Below are 17,196 nucleotides of genomic sequence, written 5' to 3'. Positions count from 1 at the left end.
CCTAATCAAGCAAACACTCTGGTCCCTAATCAAGGACCAATGTTGGTCCCTAATCAAGCAAACACTCTGGTCCCTAATCAAGGACCAATGTTGGTCCCTAATCAAGCAAACACTCTGGTCCCTAATCAAGGACCAATGTTGGTCCCCAATCAAGCAAACACTCTGGTCCCTAATCAAGGACCAATGTTGGTCCTTAATCAAGCAAACACTCTGGTCCCTAATCAAGGACCAATGTTGGTACCTAATCAAGCAAACACTCTGGTCCCTAATCAAGGACCAAATGTTGGTCCCTAATCAAATCATAAAACACTCTGGTCCCTAATCAAGAAATTTGGTCCCTAATCAAGCAAACACTCTGGTCCCTAATCAAGGACCAATGTTGGTCCCTAATCAAGCAAACACTCTGGTCCCTAATCAAGGACCAATGTTGGTCCCTAATCAAGCAAACACTCTGGTCCCTAATCAAGGACCAATGTTGGTCCCTAATCAAGCAAACACTCTGGTCACTAATCAAGGACCAATGTTGGTCCCTAATCAAGCAAACACTCTGGTCCCTAATCAAGGACCACTGTTGGTCCTAATCAAGCAAACACTCTGGGCCATAATCAAGGACCAATGTTGGTCCCAATGTTGGTCCCTAATCAAGCAAACACTCTGGGCCATAATCAAGGACCAATGTTGGTCCCTAATCAAGCAAACACTCTGGTCCCTAATCAAGGACCAATGTTGGTCCTTAATCAAGAAACACTCTGGTCCCTAATAAAGGACCAATGTTGGTCCCTAATCAAGCAAACACTCTGGTCCCAAATTAAGGAGAAATGTTGGTCCCTAGTCAATATCTAAGTATATAAAAACATGTTAGAAACGAGATTTCATTTACCCATCATTGAAATGATACGAAATATCTTTATTTAAATCTTATATATATCTATATGAAATAAGATCTCTTCTACATAATAAGAGAGGTCCTACATCGACACTCATAGCATTTTGGTTATCAAAAAGAAGTTGTTTGAAGATTTTAACATATTTGACCTCTCTTGCTTTGGCATAGGTCAAGGTCAATTGTGTCAACAAAATGGCAGCTATTCATCCTCATGGCTCAAACCTAATATAACCAACCTGGACATTTTTGGCTATTGAAAAGAAATTGTTTAAATATTTTAAGATATTTTGATTCTTGTGACCTTAAAAGTATTTAAGTCATTCATTTAGACATAATTGTAGCCTTTCATCCCAGCATATTTTAAGATATTTTGATTCTTGTGACCTTAAAAGTATTTAAGTCATTCATTTAGACATAATTGTAGCCTTTCATCCCAGCATATTTTAAGATATTTTGATTCTTGTGACCTTAAAAGTATTTAAGTCATTCATTTAGACATATTTGTAGCCTTTCATCCCAGCATGTTAGAGGTCGTATATCAGCATAATGGACATTTTGGTTATTTAGAGAAAGTTGTTTAAATCATTCAACATATTTGACCACTATGATCTAGAAAGTATTTCAAAAATAATAATAACAAACTTGGTAGCCCTTTACCTCAGAAAGCTAAAGACTTAATATAACAGGACTCTGCGCCATTTGGTTATTGAGAAGAAGTCGTTTGAATGCTGAAAGTTTAGACAGGCCGGTACATAAGATTTTAACAATGTACTGTAGGCGAGAATCAGTATAAACCAACGCAATCCTTGTAGTCGCGATCCTGATAAATGCTAGATTGAATGTGAATTACGCGTGCTTTCTGGGCGTAGTTAAAATAAGATAGTCTAGTATAATTTTTGTTTGCAGTTACAAAAAAAATAACTTAAATCAAACAGTAAATGAGTTGTTACGGCAAAACATCAAGGAAAATATCACGGTTTTTTGTGCGGCGAACAAGTTTTCACGCCCTGAAAAAAATCGCAGATTTAAGAAAATGTAGATATTGAAATTAATTTATTCAACGTGTCAGATTTTTAAAAGATTGAAGTAGATTTGATCCTTCATTACATTCTTTTGACCATACACATGACGTGACCGGATAAAATTTACCCAACGAACGTACGGCTGCATTCACCTAACCCGGTTGAAACGGTTCAGGTTTGGAGTAATTCCACTATGTACACGAAAGCCCTTGTACCGGACGTTGAATCGGATATGTGTAAAGCTCAAAATGCACAGTTTCGGAAATTCCCGTCAAGCATAAATCCATTGACTTAAATTAAGATACCATCCATTTCACTCATACTTTTTAGCATAATGCTGCCAGAAATGTGTGAGTGCACAAACCCTACTTTTTATGTTCAAAATCTGAAAATTAATAATATTCAGCAAATTAGTTTCGGACAGGTACGGCTGGATCACTAAAACTGCACGTGCCAAATATTCCGCATTCCAGCCTCGGTCCCGATCTGTACCTGGTGTTTTCCTGCAGATTTAACCGGTCAAACCGTTCAACTGCTTACACGAAAGCGCCCTGAATTTTCAAAGGCATGTACACTTGATGACCTTCACCTACGAGTTCTCGTTCGTTATTTCCGGTATAAGGAGACATAAGAGATGTATGAAAAAGTTTGGAAATATGTAAATTCAGCCGTTTTTATCAATTTTGAAATACGTTTTAGCGTTTTATCCATTTTTAACAAGTTTCTGACGTTGGATTAGTTTCGCATCAGGTTTGTGAATCATTTACGATCTGTTTGAGAGGATGCACTGGAACTTGTTGCCAGGAAAAAGGACTTGACAGTTTGTTAAAGGTAAGGCATACAGACTAACTTTGGTTGAAAGTATGGATATACAGTCATGTCTTATGAAATGACTCGGGAATACTACATTGTGTGTGCTGATGTAAGTTATAAATGAATGATAAATAATAAGAGACACAAAAACAACTTTATACAGGTTGGTTTCAACCCCAAATATCAACAATAATCCTGCATTTGAGTGAAAGTTACCGCTTTGAGTAATCAGGTAGTTGTGAATTATTGAAAATTATTGTGTCAATCAATTAAATTATTCAAAATTATGTCCAGTTAGACCAGGGACGTAGATAATTGTTATCTACGTCCCTGGTTAGACTTAGACTTATTATGACTTATCTGCCTAGCTTGATTTAGTTATAAACACAAGTTTGGAACAAGCTGCTTCCATCCAGAGAGGTGGAAATAGAAACATTGTTCCAGGAAAATATATTCATAGAAATCTCTTTAAATAAACACTAAAAAATACTTATTGGATTGATATACAGATCCAATAGTGGAACGGATGAGAGTAATAGAAACTCGATAAGATTAATCAGTGAGGTATCAAAGAAAAACTATACTCACTTAGTAATTATGGGGGATTTCAACTATCCGAATATCAACTGGGAAACGTGGAATTCTAAAGGAGATAGTATCGAAAACAAGAATATAGATTCCTCAACTGCTTACAAGACAATTTCTTATGGCAAAAAATCAACAAACCTTCATGATGGAGAGGAAACGACACACCCCATGATTTAGATCTTGTAATAACTAACAAGGAAAGCACCGTTACATCAATAGAGTACCAGCGTCCACTGGGGAAGGGTGGCCACAGTGTTATTCTTCTGAGCATAGTCTGTAATACAAGGGTAACATATAGAAAAATATCTAAGAAATGTTACAAAAAGCAAACTATGAGCAAATTAACAACGAAATCAAAGAGACCAATTGGAAAGATTTATTAAATGAAGTTAGGGACATCCATGAAACTGGCAAATTTTTAAAAGCAAAATTCAGTACTTAATTGATAACTATGTACCATCCAGAATTATCAAAACCAGAAAAAACAACAAACATCAATTTCCAATTGATTAGGACACACTAGCAAAAATAAGGAAGAAGCATGCACTCTCCAAAAAAGTAACAGAAACATCTGATCCAGTAGTAAAGAAAGAATATTTAAGGATTGTTTCTTATTTTCTGTAGCTGCATCGAATTGTATTTACATTGGGTTAAGTACATATTGCTTGGTGCGTGTTAGCAATTGATAAGTAAGGCAAATAGTATTGTTGGCCTAATTCGAAGATGCTTTATATACTTGGATAATACAACTTTTATACAACTGTTTAAAGCATTACAGTTCGCCCGCATTTGGAATACGCAGCAAGTGTGTGGAGCCCACACAAGATGAGAGACATTGAATCAATTGAGAGAGTACAAAGAAGGGCGACAAATCTAATTCCTGGTCTAAAGGTTTTATCATATATCGACCATTTGAAGAAGCTGAGGATTCCAACACTTACGTACAGGAGATTGCAGGGAGATATCATAAATGTGTATAAAATAAATAACAATTTTCATGATAAGGAAGTTACCACCAGGATATTTGAACACTATAAAGGAGCCATAACGAGAGGCAACTCGCAGAAATTACAGAAAAAATATTGTAGACCGGATATTCGCAAATACTCCTTTGGACTCAGAATTGTCGATGTGTGGAACAGCCTATCGGATTCGGTGATACAAGCAAAAACTATCAGAGACTTAGAAATTAATTTGGACTACCAATGGAAATGCTTAAAACTAAAATTTAACCATCTTGCTAGTTTCAAATCCTTTACCGGAAGTGACCATTAATTATATATGTCTTTTTCTAATTTAACGATATGGATATAGAGGCATAAGAATGCCTGCATCATTTATCTATCATATCATATCATAGGGTGGCTGAAAGTAGAACGTGGGTAAATTCATGATCTGGATAATTTTAGAAGTCCCTCTAGATAAAAGGTACATGTTTTTTAAAACTACAGATATATTGTCTGATAATGGACCACTCATCCTTCTCTGCTGCAGAAACATATAATTCTTTATAATTAATGGTTGCCATCATTGGAAAAATCTTAGACATTTTTCTTTCAAGAGCCTTTTTTCCCCCCAAAAAACGGATATATATGTATATGTATATATATATATATATATATAACCTTTTCCGTGTTGTAGAGTGGGTAATACACACACCTACAAATCAGCCATGATGAGTGATGGGGAATTACAAGTCCAGGCCAACAATCTCTTGTGCAGGTAAATTCTAGTCCTTAATCTGTGTACCTGTTTATTTGTTCTTTCTATTTTGTCATTTGAGTATGAGCATTTAAACTAAAGTGTCAGACAGCACGATCTGATAATCTCATACACACTGTACTATTGTTTGCTTTTGCAGACGAACTGAAAAAGAAGATAAGTGAAAGTTACTCAATATTTAGATCAAAAATAATTGAAGAACTTCGTCCGAATGAAAAGGATTGGACAGAGTTGCAGTTAGCATGTGGGTATGTATTTATTGTTCGTGATCATTAAGATACAGTTAGCCTATGGTTAAATGTTAATAGATATGACTATGGTTAGCTGTATTTTACTAATCTGAAGAATTACTGAAGAACCTACAGAAAGGTGATACAGCTGATAGTATCAGGTCAGGTAATGAAGTACAGTATTTTGTCGGGTACTAGATAGAATAATGAGGGTGAAGATGCAGTAGGGTTTCAGTAAAGCAGTCTATTGTAAAACACCTGTGCAGTGCAATGTGGGGGCTGCTATAAGTTGGTCAGTGGATCATAGTCAGCGTAACTTCATCATGAGAAGAGACTGATTAGAGCAGCTGGTTTGATGCTCAGTACTTAAAGTGGTTTTTGTTTCTCAGGAATCTGAAACAGACCGATCTGTACTGTTTGTGGTTGTACCGGTTTGTGTTTCTCATTAATCTGAAACAGACGGTCTGTACTGTTTGTGGTTGTACCAGTTTGTGTTTCTCATTAATCTGAAACAGACCGATCTGTACTGTTTGTGATTGTACCGGTTTGTTTTTCTCAGGAATCTGAAACAGACCGATCTGTATGGTTTATGGTTGTACCGGTTTGTGTTTCTCATCAATCTGAAACAGACCGATCTGTACTGTTTGTGGTTGTACCGGTTTGTGTTTCTCATCAATCTGAAACAGACTGATCTCTACTGTTTGTGGTTGTACCGGTTTGTGTTTCTCATCAATCTGAAACAGACCGATCTGTACTGTTTGTGGTTGTACCGGTTTGTGTTTCTCATTAATCTGAAACAGACCGATCTGTACTGTTTGTGGTTGTATCGGTTGTTTCTCATTAATCTGTGTTTTTGTGGTTGTATCGGTCATCAATCTGAAACAGACCGATCTGTACTGTTTGTGGTTGTACCGGTTTGTGTTTCTCATTAATCTGAAACAGACCGATCTGTACTGTTTGTGGTTGTACCGGTTTGTGTTTCTCATTAATCTGAAACAGACCGATCTGTACTGTTTGTGGTTGTATCGGTTTGTGTTTCTCATCAATCTGAAACAGACCGATCTGTACTGTTTGTGGTTGTACCGGTTTGTGTTTCTCATCAATCTGAAACAGACCGATCTGTACTGTTTGTGGTTGTACCGGTTTGTGTTTCTCATTAATCTGAAACAGACCGATCTGTACTGTTTGTGGTTGTACCGGTTTGTGTTTCTCATTAATCTGAAACAGACCGATCTGTACTGTTTGTGGTTGTATCGGTTTGTGTTTCTCATCAATCTGAAACAGACCGATCTGTACTGTTTGTGGTTGTACCGGTTTGTGTTTCTCAGGAAGCTAAGAAACAACCTGGTCTCTGCTATTGTGTTCAACATAGAGTACATAAATGAACAACTGAAATGAAGACTTCATAAACACAAACAAAATTGATGAAGGGAGACAAAGGAGGCAGTATACTTAAGTACTGTATACAACTAGCTGGACTGCATCTCCTTTAGGAAAAGATGTCTGAACCATTCTGTTTCCCTACAGAAGCGATGGATCATGTTAAGTTATCTTGATTGTGTCCTTTTAGAAGAGGAGAGTACACCACTGTAGCTGACTTGTTAACAGACGAGAATATAGAGGAAAGAACAGATACTGGTTTAACATTGCTTCACATAGCATGTATATTTGGGGGTAAGTAGACATTTTAATGTTAGTGTCTGAAACGGTGAAATTTTAATTGCTATCTACAAAAAATGTAACTAGAGAACAAAAACATAAGTGAAATTTTATTTAGTGTGTATGTTTTGTGTGAAATGATAATAGAAAATCCCTCATCAAGTAAACATGCTTTATTGCTTACAAGGTTGTGTATAATAGCATTTGATTCTCAGAAAAGTGCTATTCATCAACATCTTATTTTCCATTTACAACAGGAAGTGAAAGCCTTATAGATTTACTGCTGAAGAAAAATGTGAAAAGTTCCGACCTCAGTAAAAACCAGTTTTCTGCTCTTCACTTAGCTACATATAAGGTAAAGTCACATACTAGGTTAAGTCACATACAAGGTAAAGTTACATACATGTAACAATAAAAGTCACATTCAAGGTAAAGTCACATACTAGGTAAAGTCACATACTAGGTTAAGTCACATACAAGGTAAAGATACATACATGTAACAATAAAAGTCACATTCAAGGTAAAGTCGCATACTGGGTAAAGTCACATACTAGGTTAAGTAACGTACCAGATAAAGTCACATACTAGGTTAAGTAACGTACCAGATAAAGTCACATACTAGGTTAAGTAACGTACCAGATAAAATCACATACTAGGTTAAGTAACGTACCAGATAAAGTAACATGCTAGGTAAAGAAACGTACCAGATAAAGTCACATACTAGGTAAAGTCACATACTAGGTTAAGTAACGTACCAGATATAGTAACATACTATGTTAAGTAACGTACCAGATAAAGTCACATACTAGGTTAAGTCACAAGCAAGATAAAGTCACATACAAGGTAAAGTTACATACATGTAACAATAAAAGTCACTTTCAAGATAAAGTCACATACTAGGTTAAGTCACATACAAGATAAAGTCACATACAAGATGAAGTCACATACTAGTTTAAGTCACATACAAGATAATGTCACATACTAGGTAAAGTCACATACTAGGTTAAGTAACGTACCAGATAAAGTCACATTCAAGGTAAAGTCACATACTAGGTTAAGTAACGTACCAGATAAAGTCACATTCAAGGTAAAGTCACATACTAGGTTAAGTAACGTACAAGATAATGTCACATACTAGGTAAAATTACAACAACATGAAATTACTTGAAAGTTATATACATGTGTACAAGGTAAAATGTAAAGCTACTGCAAGAGAAGCTTGTGCACAGTTTACCATGAATAAATAAATAAGTGTTAACACACTTAGTTTCTATGACTAACATAATGTATTTTTGTACAGGGGGATACAGAATGTGTGCAGTACTTGTTGGACCATGATAAAGTCGATGTGAACTTGGCAGGAAACAGTGGTGCCACACCTCTTCACATTGCTGCTAAATGTGGTCATGCAGAGGTAGGTAGCAAATCTATCATCATACACAGACAGGGGAGTGAACAGAGTGTAGTGACAGGGACTAGAACACACCATAAGGTTGGTTAACAGTATTAGTTTTGGGAAAGAGGTCACGATCATACTGTGGGAATTGCTTGTATAATGAAAAGGTCAAGGTTCAGTGAAAAGCCCACCCCCTGACTTGAATCACATGCTGTACAATTATGTATGTAGTCTGCTCATTGTCTGTATTCTGTTGTTTTCATTCATGATATGAAATCATTTGACTTTTTAAAGATCACCAGTGCTCTGCTAGAGAGTGGAGCCAAAGTCAATGTGGAGGATGCAGTCAAGTTTTCACCATTACATGTGGCCTGTAACTTTGGCCAGGAAAGGGTGAGTTGTGATATAGTTTTATATAATACTCTACACCATTACATGTGGCCTGTAACTTTGGCCAGGAAAGGGTGAGTTATGATATGGTTTTATATAATACTCTACACCATTACATGTGGCCTGTAACTTTGGCCAGGAAAGGGTGAGTTATGATATGGTTTTATATAATACTCTACACCATTACATGTGGCCTGTAACTTTGGCCAGGAAAGGGTGAGTTATGATATGGTTTTATATAATACTCTACACCATTACATGTAGCCTGTAAGTTTTTCTTTGTGTAGAGTTAATACTATACTTATATATTTCAGCTCTAAGTTAAAAAAATTGGTGACATGTAAAAACCAAAATACAGCAAACATTTGTATATAGTTTATATTTACAATACATTTCTTTTTGTATTTATCTTTGATTTAGTTTCAATAAGGAATATTGACAGATTTTTCTCTCTTTGATATCAGGAGATACAAGGGAGAGGTCAATTGAATTAGAATATTAAAATGTATTTGATAAGTGTAGAGATGGTGGTAGTTTGAAATCAGTGTTGAGTTGGTGGAAGTGAGATAAAGATAAAGTTCATAAAAGTCTTACATTTTGCATCATTTGTCTCTATGATACTGAAAGGTGGTTGAACTGCTGATTTCCCATGGTGCCGATGTCAACATATCCGGAGGAGTTGGTGACAGACCTCTACATCTGGCTTGTGCCAAGGGTCACCTTCATATCACCAAACTGCTAGTAGAGGGTACCACCCAGCAAAAAGCTGATGGTGAGTGTTATTGTCTAACTGTATATACCCCAAGCTGATGGTGAGTGTTATTGTCTAACTGTATATATCTCAGAGCTGATGGTGAGTCTTATTGTCTAATTGTATATACCTCCAAGCTGATGGTGAGTGTTATTGTCTAACTGTATATACCTCCAAGCTGATGGTGAGTCTTATTGTCTAACTGTATATATCTCAGAGCTGATGGTGAGTCTTATTGTCTAACTGTATTTACCTCCAAGCTAATGGTGAGTCTTATTGTCTAACTTTATATACCTCCAAGCTGATGGTGAGTCTTATTGTCTAACTGTATATACCTCAGAGCTGATGGTGAGTCTTATTGTCTAATTGTATATACCTCCAAGCTGATGGTGAGTCTTATTGTCTAACTGTATTTACCTCCAAGCTGATGGTGAGTGTTATAGTCTAACTTTATATACCTCCAAGCTGATGGTGAGTCTTATTGTCTAACTGTATATACCTCAGAGCTGATGGTGAGTCTTATTATCTAACTGTATATACCTCAGAGCTGATGGTGAGTCTTATTGTCTAACTGTTTTTTTACCTCCAAGCTGATGGTGAGTCTTATTGTCTAACTGTATATACCTCAGAGCTGATGGTGAGTCTTATTGTCTAACTTTATATACCTCCAAGCTGATGGTGAGTTATGGTCTAACTGTATTTACCTCCAAGCTGATGGTGAGTCTTATTGTCTAACTGTATATACCTCAGAGCTGATGGTGAGTCTTATTGTCTAACTGTATATACCTCCAAGCTGATGGTCAGTCTTATTGACTAACTGTATATACCTCCAAGCTGATGGTGAGTCTTATTGTCTAACTGTATTTACCTCCAAGCTGATGGTGAGTGTTATAGTCTAACTTTATATACCTCCAAGCTGATGGTGAGTCTTATTGTCTAACTGTATTTACCTCCAAGCTGATGGTGAGTGTTATTGTCTAACTGTATATACCTCAGAGCTGATGGTGAGTGTTATTGTCTAACTGTATATACCTCCAAGCTGATGGTGAGTGTTATTGTCTAACTGTATATACCTCAGAGCTGATGGTGAGTGTTATTGTCTAACTGTATTTACCTCCAAGCTGATGGTGAGTCTTATTGTCTAACTGTATATACCTCCAAGCTGATGGTGAGTGTTATTGTCTAACTGTATATACCTCAGAGCTGATGGAGAGTCTTATTGTCTAACTTTATATACCTCCAAGCTGATGGTGAGTCTTATTGTCTAACTGTATATACTTCAGAGCTGATGGTGAGTCTTATTGTCTAATTGTATATACCTCCAAGCTGATGGTCAGTCTTATTGTCTAACTGTATATACCTCCAAGCTGATGGTGAGTGTTATTGTCTAACTGTATATACCTCAGAGCTGATGGAGAGTCTTATTGTCTAACTTTATATACCTCCAAGCTGATGGTGAGTCTTATTGTCTAACTGTATATACCTCAGAGCTGATGGTGAGTGTTATTGTCTAATTGTATATACCTCCAAGCTGATGGTGAGTGTTATTGTCTAACTGTATTTACCTCCAAGCTGATGGTGAGTGTTATAGTCTAACTTTATATACCTCCAAGCTGATGGTGAGTCTTATTGTCTAACTGTATATACCTCAGAGCTGATGGTGAGTCTTATTGTCTAATTGTATATACCTCCAAGCTGATGGTGAGTCTTATTATCTAACTGTATTTACCTCCAAGCTGATGGTGAGTGTTATAGTCTAACTTTATATACCTCCAAGCTGATGGTGAGTGTTATAGTCTTACTTTATATACCTCCAAGCTGATGGTGAGTCTTATTGTCTAACTTTATATACCTCCAAGCTGATGGTGAGTCTTATTGTCTAACTGTATATACCTCAGAGCTGATGGTGAGTCTTATTGTCTAACTGTATTTACCTCCAAGCTGATGGTGAGTGTTATAGTCTAACTTTATATACCTCCAAGCTGATGGAGAGTCTTATTGTCTAACTGTATATACCTCAGAGCTGATGGTGAGTCTTATTGTCTAATTGTATATACCTCCAAGCTGATGGTGAGTCTTATTGTCTAACTGTATTTACCTCCAAGCTGATGGTGAGTCTTATTGTCTAACTGTATATACCTCCAAGCTGATGGTGAGTCTTATTGTCTAACTGTATATACCTCAGAGCTGATGGTGAGTGTTATTGTCTAACTGTATTTACCTCCAAGCTGATGGTGAGTCTTATTGTCTAACTGTATATACCTCAGAGCTGATGGTGAGTCTTATTGTCTAACTGTATATACCTCAGAGCTGATGGTGAGTCTTATTGTCTAATTGTATATACCTCCAAGCTGATGGTGAGTCTTATTGTCTAACTGTATTTACCTCCAAGCTGATGGTGAGTCTTATTGTCTAACTGTATTTACCTCCAAGCTGATGGTCAGTCTTATTGTCTAACTGTATATACCTCAAGCTTATTGTCTAACTGTATTTACCTCCAAGCTGATGGTGAGTCTTATTGTCTAACTGTTTTTTTACCTCCAAGCTGATGGTGAGTCTTATTGTCTAACTGTATATACCTCAGAGCTGATGGTCAGTCTTATTGTCTAACTTTATATACCTCAGAGCTGATGGTGAGTGTTATTGTCTAACTGTATATACCTCCGAGCTGATGGCGAGTGTTATTGTCTAACTGTATTTACCTCCAAGCTGATGGTGAGTTTTATTGTCTAACTGTTTTTTTACCTCCAAGCTGATGGTGAGTCTTATTGTCTAACTTTATATACCTCCAAGCTGATGGTGAGTTATTGTCTAACTGTATTTACCTCCAAGCTGATGGTGAGTCTTATTGTCTAACTGTATTTACCTCCAAGCTGATGGTGAGTTTTATTGTCTAACTGTTTTTTTACCTCCAAGCTGATGGTGAGTCTTATTGTCTAACTTTATATACCTCCAAGCTGATGGTGAGTCTTATTGTCTAACTGTATATACCTCCAAGCTGATGGTCAGTCTTATTGTCTAATTGTATATACCTCCAAGCTGATGGTCAGTCTTATTGTCTAACTGTATATACCTCAGAGCTGATGGTGAGTCTTATTGTCTAACTGTGTATACCTCCAAGCTGATGGTCAGTGTTATTGTCTAACTGTATATACCTCCAAGCTGATGGTGAGTCTTATTGTCTAACTGTATTTACCTCCAAGCTGATGGTGAGTCTTATTGTCTAACTGTATATACCTCAGAGCTGATGGTGAGTCTTATTGTCTAACTGTGTATACCTCCAAGCTGATGGTCAGTGTTATTGTCTAACTGTATATACCTCCAAGCTGATGGTGAGTCTTATTGTCTAACTGTATTTACCTCCAAGCTGATGGTGAGTCTTATTGTCTAACTGTATATACCTCAGAGCTGATGGTGAGTCTTATTGTCTAACTGTATTTACCTCCAAGCTGATGGTGAGTCTTATTGTCTAACTGTATATACCTCCAAGCTGATGGTCAGTCTTATTGACTAACTGTATATACCTCCAAGCTGATGGTGAGTCTTATTGTCTAACTGTATATACCTCCAAGCTGATGGTGAGTCTTATTGTCTAACTGTATTTACCTACAAGCTGATGGTGAGTCTTATTGTCTAATTGTATATACCTCAGAGCTGATGGTGAGTCTTATTGTCTAACTGTATTTACCTCCAAGCTGATGGTGAGTCTTATTGTCTAACTGTATATACCTTAGAGCTGATGGTGAGTCTTATTGTCTAACTTTATATACCTCCAAGCTGATGGTGAGTTATTGTCTAACTGTATTTACCTCCAAGCTGATGGTGAGTCTTATTGTCTAACTGTATATACCTACAAGCTGATGGTGAGTCTTATTGTCTAATTGTATATACCTCAGAGCTGATGGTGAGTCTTATTGTCTAACTGTATTTACCTCCAAGGTGAGTCTTATTGATGGTGAGTCTTATTGTCTAATTGTATATACTCAAGCTGATGGTGAGTCTTATACCTCCAAGCTGATGGTGAGTCTTATTGTCTAACTGTATATACCTTAGAGCTGATGGTGAGTCTTATTGTCTAACTTTATATACCTCCAAGCTGATGGTGAGTCTTATTGTCTAACTGTATTTACCTCCAAGCTGATGGTGAGTCTTATTGTCTAACTGTATATACCTACAAGCTGATGGTGAGTCTTATTGTCTAATTGTATATACCTAAGCTGATATATACTGTATTTACCTCCAAGCTGATGGTGAGTCTTATTGTCTAACTGTATATACCTCAGAGCTGATGGTCAGTCTTATTGTCTAACTGTATATACCTCCAAGCTGATGGTGAGTCTTATTGACTAACTGTATATACCTCCAAGCTGATGGTGAGTCTTATTGTCTAACTGTATATACCTCCAAGCTGATGGTCAGTCTTATTGTCTAACTGTATTTACCTCCAAGCTGATGGTGAGTCTTATTGTCTAACTGTTTATACCTCCAAGCTGATGGTGAGTCTTATTGTCTAACTGTATATACCTCCAAGCTGATGGTCAGTCTTATTGTCTAACTGTATATACCTCAGAGCTGATGGTGAGTCTTATTGTCTAACTGTGTATACCTCCAAGCTGATGGTCAGTGTTATTGTCTAACTGTATATACCTCAGAGCTGATGGTGAGTCTTATTGTCTAACTGTATTTCTAACTGTATTTACCTCCAAGCTGATGGAGAGTCTTATTGTCTAACTGTATATACCTCAGAGCTGATGGTGAGTCTTATTGTCTAATTGTATATACCTCCAAGCTGATGGTGAGTCTTATTGTCTAACTGTATTTACCTCCAAGCTGATGGTGAGTCTTATTGTCTAACTGTATTTACCTACAAGCTGATGGTGAGTCTTATTGTCTAATTGTATATACCTCAGAGCTGATGGTGAGTCTTATTGTCTAACTGTATTTACCTCCAAGCTGATGGTGAGTCTTATTGTCTAACTGTATATACCTCAGAGCTGATGGTGAGTCTTATTGTCTAATTGTATATACCTCCAAGCTGATGGTGAGTATTTACCTCCAAGCTGATGGTGAGTCTTATTGACTAACTGTATATACCTCCAAGCTGATGGTGAGTCTTATTGTCTAACTGTATATACCTCCAAGCTGATGGTGAGTCTTATTGTCTAACTGTATTTACCTCCAAGCTGATGGTGAGTCTTATTGTCTAACTGTATATACCTCCAAGCTGATGGTGAGTCTTATTGTCTAACTGTATATACCTCAGAGCTGATGGTGAGTGTTATTGTCTAACTGTATATACCTCAGAGCTGATGGTGAGTCTTATTGTCTAACTGTATACCTCCAAGGATGAGTCTTATTGTCTAACTGTATATACCTCAGAGCTGATGGAGAGTCTTATTGTCTAACTGTATATACCTCCAAGCTGATGGTGAGTGTTATTGTCTAACTGTATATACCTCAGAGCTGATGGTCAGTCTTATTGACTAACTGTTTTTTTACCTCCAAGCTGATGGTGAGTCTTATTGTCTAACTTTATATACCTCCAAGCTGATGGTGAGTCTTATTGTCTAACTGTATATACCTCCAAGCTGATGGTGAGTCTTATTGTCTAACTGTGTATACCTCCAAGCTGATGGTCAGTGTTATTGTCTAATTGTATATACCTCAGAGCTGATGGTGAGTCTTATTGTCTAACTGTATTTACCTCCAAGCTGATGGTGAGTCTTATTGTCTAACTGTATATACCTTAGAGCTGATGGTGAGTCTTATTGTCTAACTTTATATACCTCCAAGCTGATGGTGAGTTATTGTCTAACTGTATTTACCTCCAAGCTGATGGTGAGTCTTATTGTCTAACTGTATATACCTTAGAGCTGATGATGAGTCTTATTGTCTAATTGTATATACCTCCAAGCTGATGGTGAGTGTTATTGTCTAACTGTATATACCTCCAAGCTGATGGTGAGTCTTATTGTCTAACTGTATATATCTCAGAGCTGATGGTGAGTCTTATCGTCTAACTTTATATACCTCCAAGCTGATGGTGAGTTATTGTCTAACTGTATTTACCTCCAAGCTGATGGTGAGTCTTATTGTCTAACTGTATTTACCTCCAAGCTGATGGTCAGTCTTATTGTCTAATTGTATATACCTCCAAGCTGATGGTGAGTTATTGTCTAACTGTATTTACCTCCAAGCTGATGGTGAGTCTTATTGTCTAACTGTGTATACCTCCAAGCTGATGGTCAGTCTTATTGACTAACTGTATATACCTCCAAGCTGATGGTCAGTCTTATTGTCTAACTGTATATACCTCAGAGCTGATGGTGAGTCTTATTGTCTAACTGTGTATACCTCCAAGCTGATGGTCAGTGTTATTGTCTAACTGTATATACCTCCAAGCTGATGGTGAGTCTTATTGTCTAACTGTATTTACCTCCAAGCTGATGGTGAGTCTTATTGTCTAACTGTATATACCTCAGAGCTGATGGTGAGTCTTATTGTCTAACTGTATTTACCTCCAAGCTGATGGTGAGTCTTATTGTCTAACTGTATATACCTCCAAGCTGATGGTGAGTCTTATTGTCTAACTGTATATACCTCCAAGCTGATGGTGAGTCTTATTGTCTAACTGTATTTACCTACAAGCTGATGGTGAGTCTTATTGTCTAATTGTATATACCTCAGAGCTGATGGTGAGTCTTATTGTCTAACTGTATATACCTCCAAGCTGATGGTGAGTCTTATTGTCTAACTGTATATACTTCAGAGCTGATGGTGAGTCTTATTGTCTAACTGTATATACCTCAGAGCTGATGGTGAGTGTTATTGTCTAACTGTATATACCTCAGAGCTGAAGACTGATGGTGTGTCTTATCGTCTAACTCCTATTATTATTACCAAATTAGAAACACATGTTTCAGGGGGCTAGAAGAATACCATGTGTAGACATCAATCAACATAAAGAAAATGTTACTTATTGATGCCTTTGTTACAGTCAATGTTACTTATTGATGCCTTTGTTACAGTCAATGTTACTTATTGATGCCTTTGTTACAGTCAATGTTACTTATTGATGCCTTTGTTACAGTCAATGTTACTTATTGATGCCTTTGTTACAGTCAATGTTACAGATGATGAACAGCACCGACCAATCCATTTCTGTTGCAAGTCCGGTCACTTGGCTGTTCTGTACTATCTGCTGGAAAACAAGGCTGAGCCACATGCTAGAAACATCTATGGAGATACACCTCTTCATTTGTATGTATAAAGATTTAAATAGGATGGTTGTAGATGATTCTGTAGATAATGTACAGTGTACTCTGTCTAAACCATACATCACTGGGTAGATAATGTACAGTGTACTCTGTCAAAACTGTACACCACTGGTTAGATAATGTACAGTGTACTCTGTCTAAACTGTACACCACTGGGTAGATAATGTACAATGTACTCTGTCTAAACTGTACACCACTGGGTAGATAATGTACAGTGTACTCTGTCTAAACTGTACACCACTGGGTAGATAATGTACAATGTACACCACTGGGTAGATAATGTACAGTGTACTCTGTCTAAACCATACATCACTGGGTAGATAATGTACAGTGTACTCTGTCTAAACTGTACATCACTGGGTAGATAATGTACAGTGTACTCTGTCTAAACCATACATCACTGGGTAGATGATGTACAGTGTACTCTGTCTAAACTGTACACCACTGGGTAGATTGCTGAAG

General features: G+C 37.0%; 1 protein-coding gene across 1 annotated transcript in view; it reads left to right on the top strand.

Annotated features, from left to right (window-relative positions):
• The first annotated feature begins 2,394 nt into the window (after nucleotides 1-2,394).
• LOC132560107 (serine/threonine-protein kinase TNNI3K-like) overlaps nucleotides 2,395-17,196 on the top strand; it is a 47,601-nt gene continuing 32,799 nt past the window's right edge. Inside the window, exons 1-9 of the mRNA XM_060224752.1 lie at nucleotides 2,395-2,739; nucleotides 4,951-5,031; nucleotides 5,171-5,279; nucleotides 6,832-6,935; nucleotides 7,178-7,275; nucleotides 8,221-8,334; nucleotides 8,611-8,709; nucleotides 9,334-9,478; nucleotides 16,579-16,717. Of these exons, the coding sequence (XP_060080735.1) occupies nucleotides 4,992-5,031; nucleotides 5,171-5,279; nucleotides 6,832-6,935; nucleotides 7,178-7,275; nucleotides 8,221-8,334; nucleotides 8,611-8,709; nucleotides 9,334-9,478; nucleotides 16,579-16,717 (848 nt within the window). The 5' untranslated portion in view covers nucleotides 2,395-2,739; nucleotides 4,951-4,991. The remainder of the gene's footprint in view (nucleotides 2,740-4,950; nucleotides 5,032-5,170; nucleotides 5,280-6,831; nucleotides 6,936-7,177; nucleotides 7,276-8,220; nucleotides 8,335-8,610; nucleotides 8,710-9,333; nucleotides 9,479-16,578; nucleotides 16,718-17,196) is intronic.

Source organism: Ylistrum balloti, unplaced genomic scaffold, assembly GCF_031769215.1.
Source record: "Ylistrum balloti isolate Yb309-2 unplaced genomic scaffold, AGI_CSIRO_Ybal_v1 Utg371014, whole genome shotgun sequence".
Taxonomy (NCBI): domain Eukaryota; kingdom Metazoa; phylum Mollusca; class Bivalvia; order Pectinida; family Pectinidae; genus Ylistrum; species Ylistrum balloti.
This window is presented reverse-complemented; position numbering and strand designations above follow the sequence as displayed.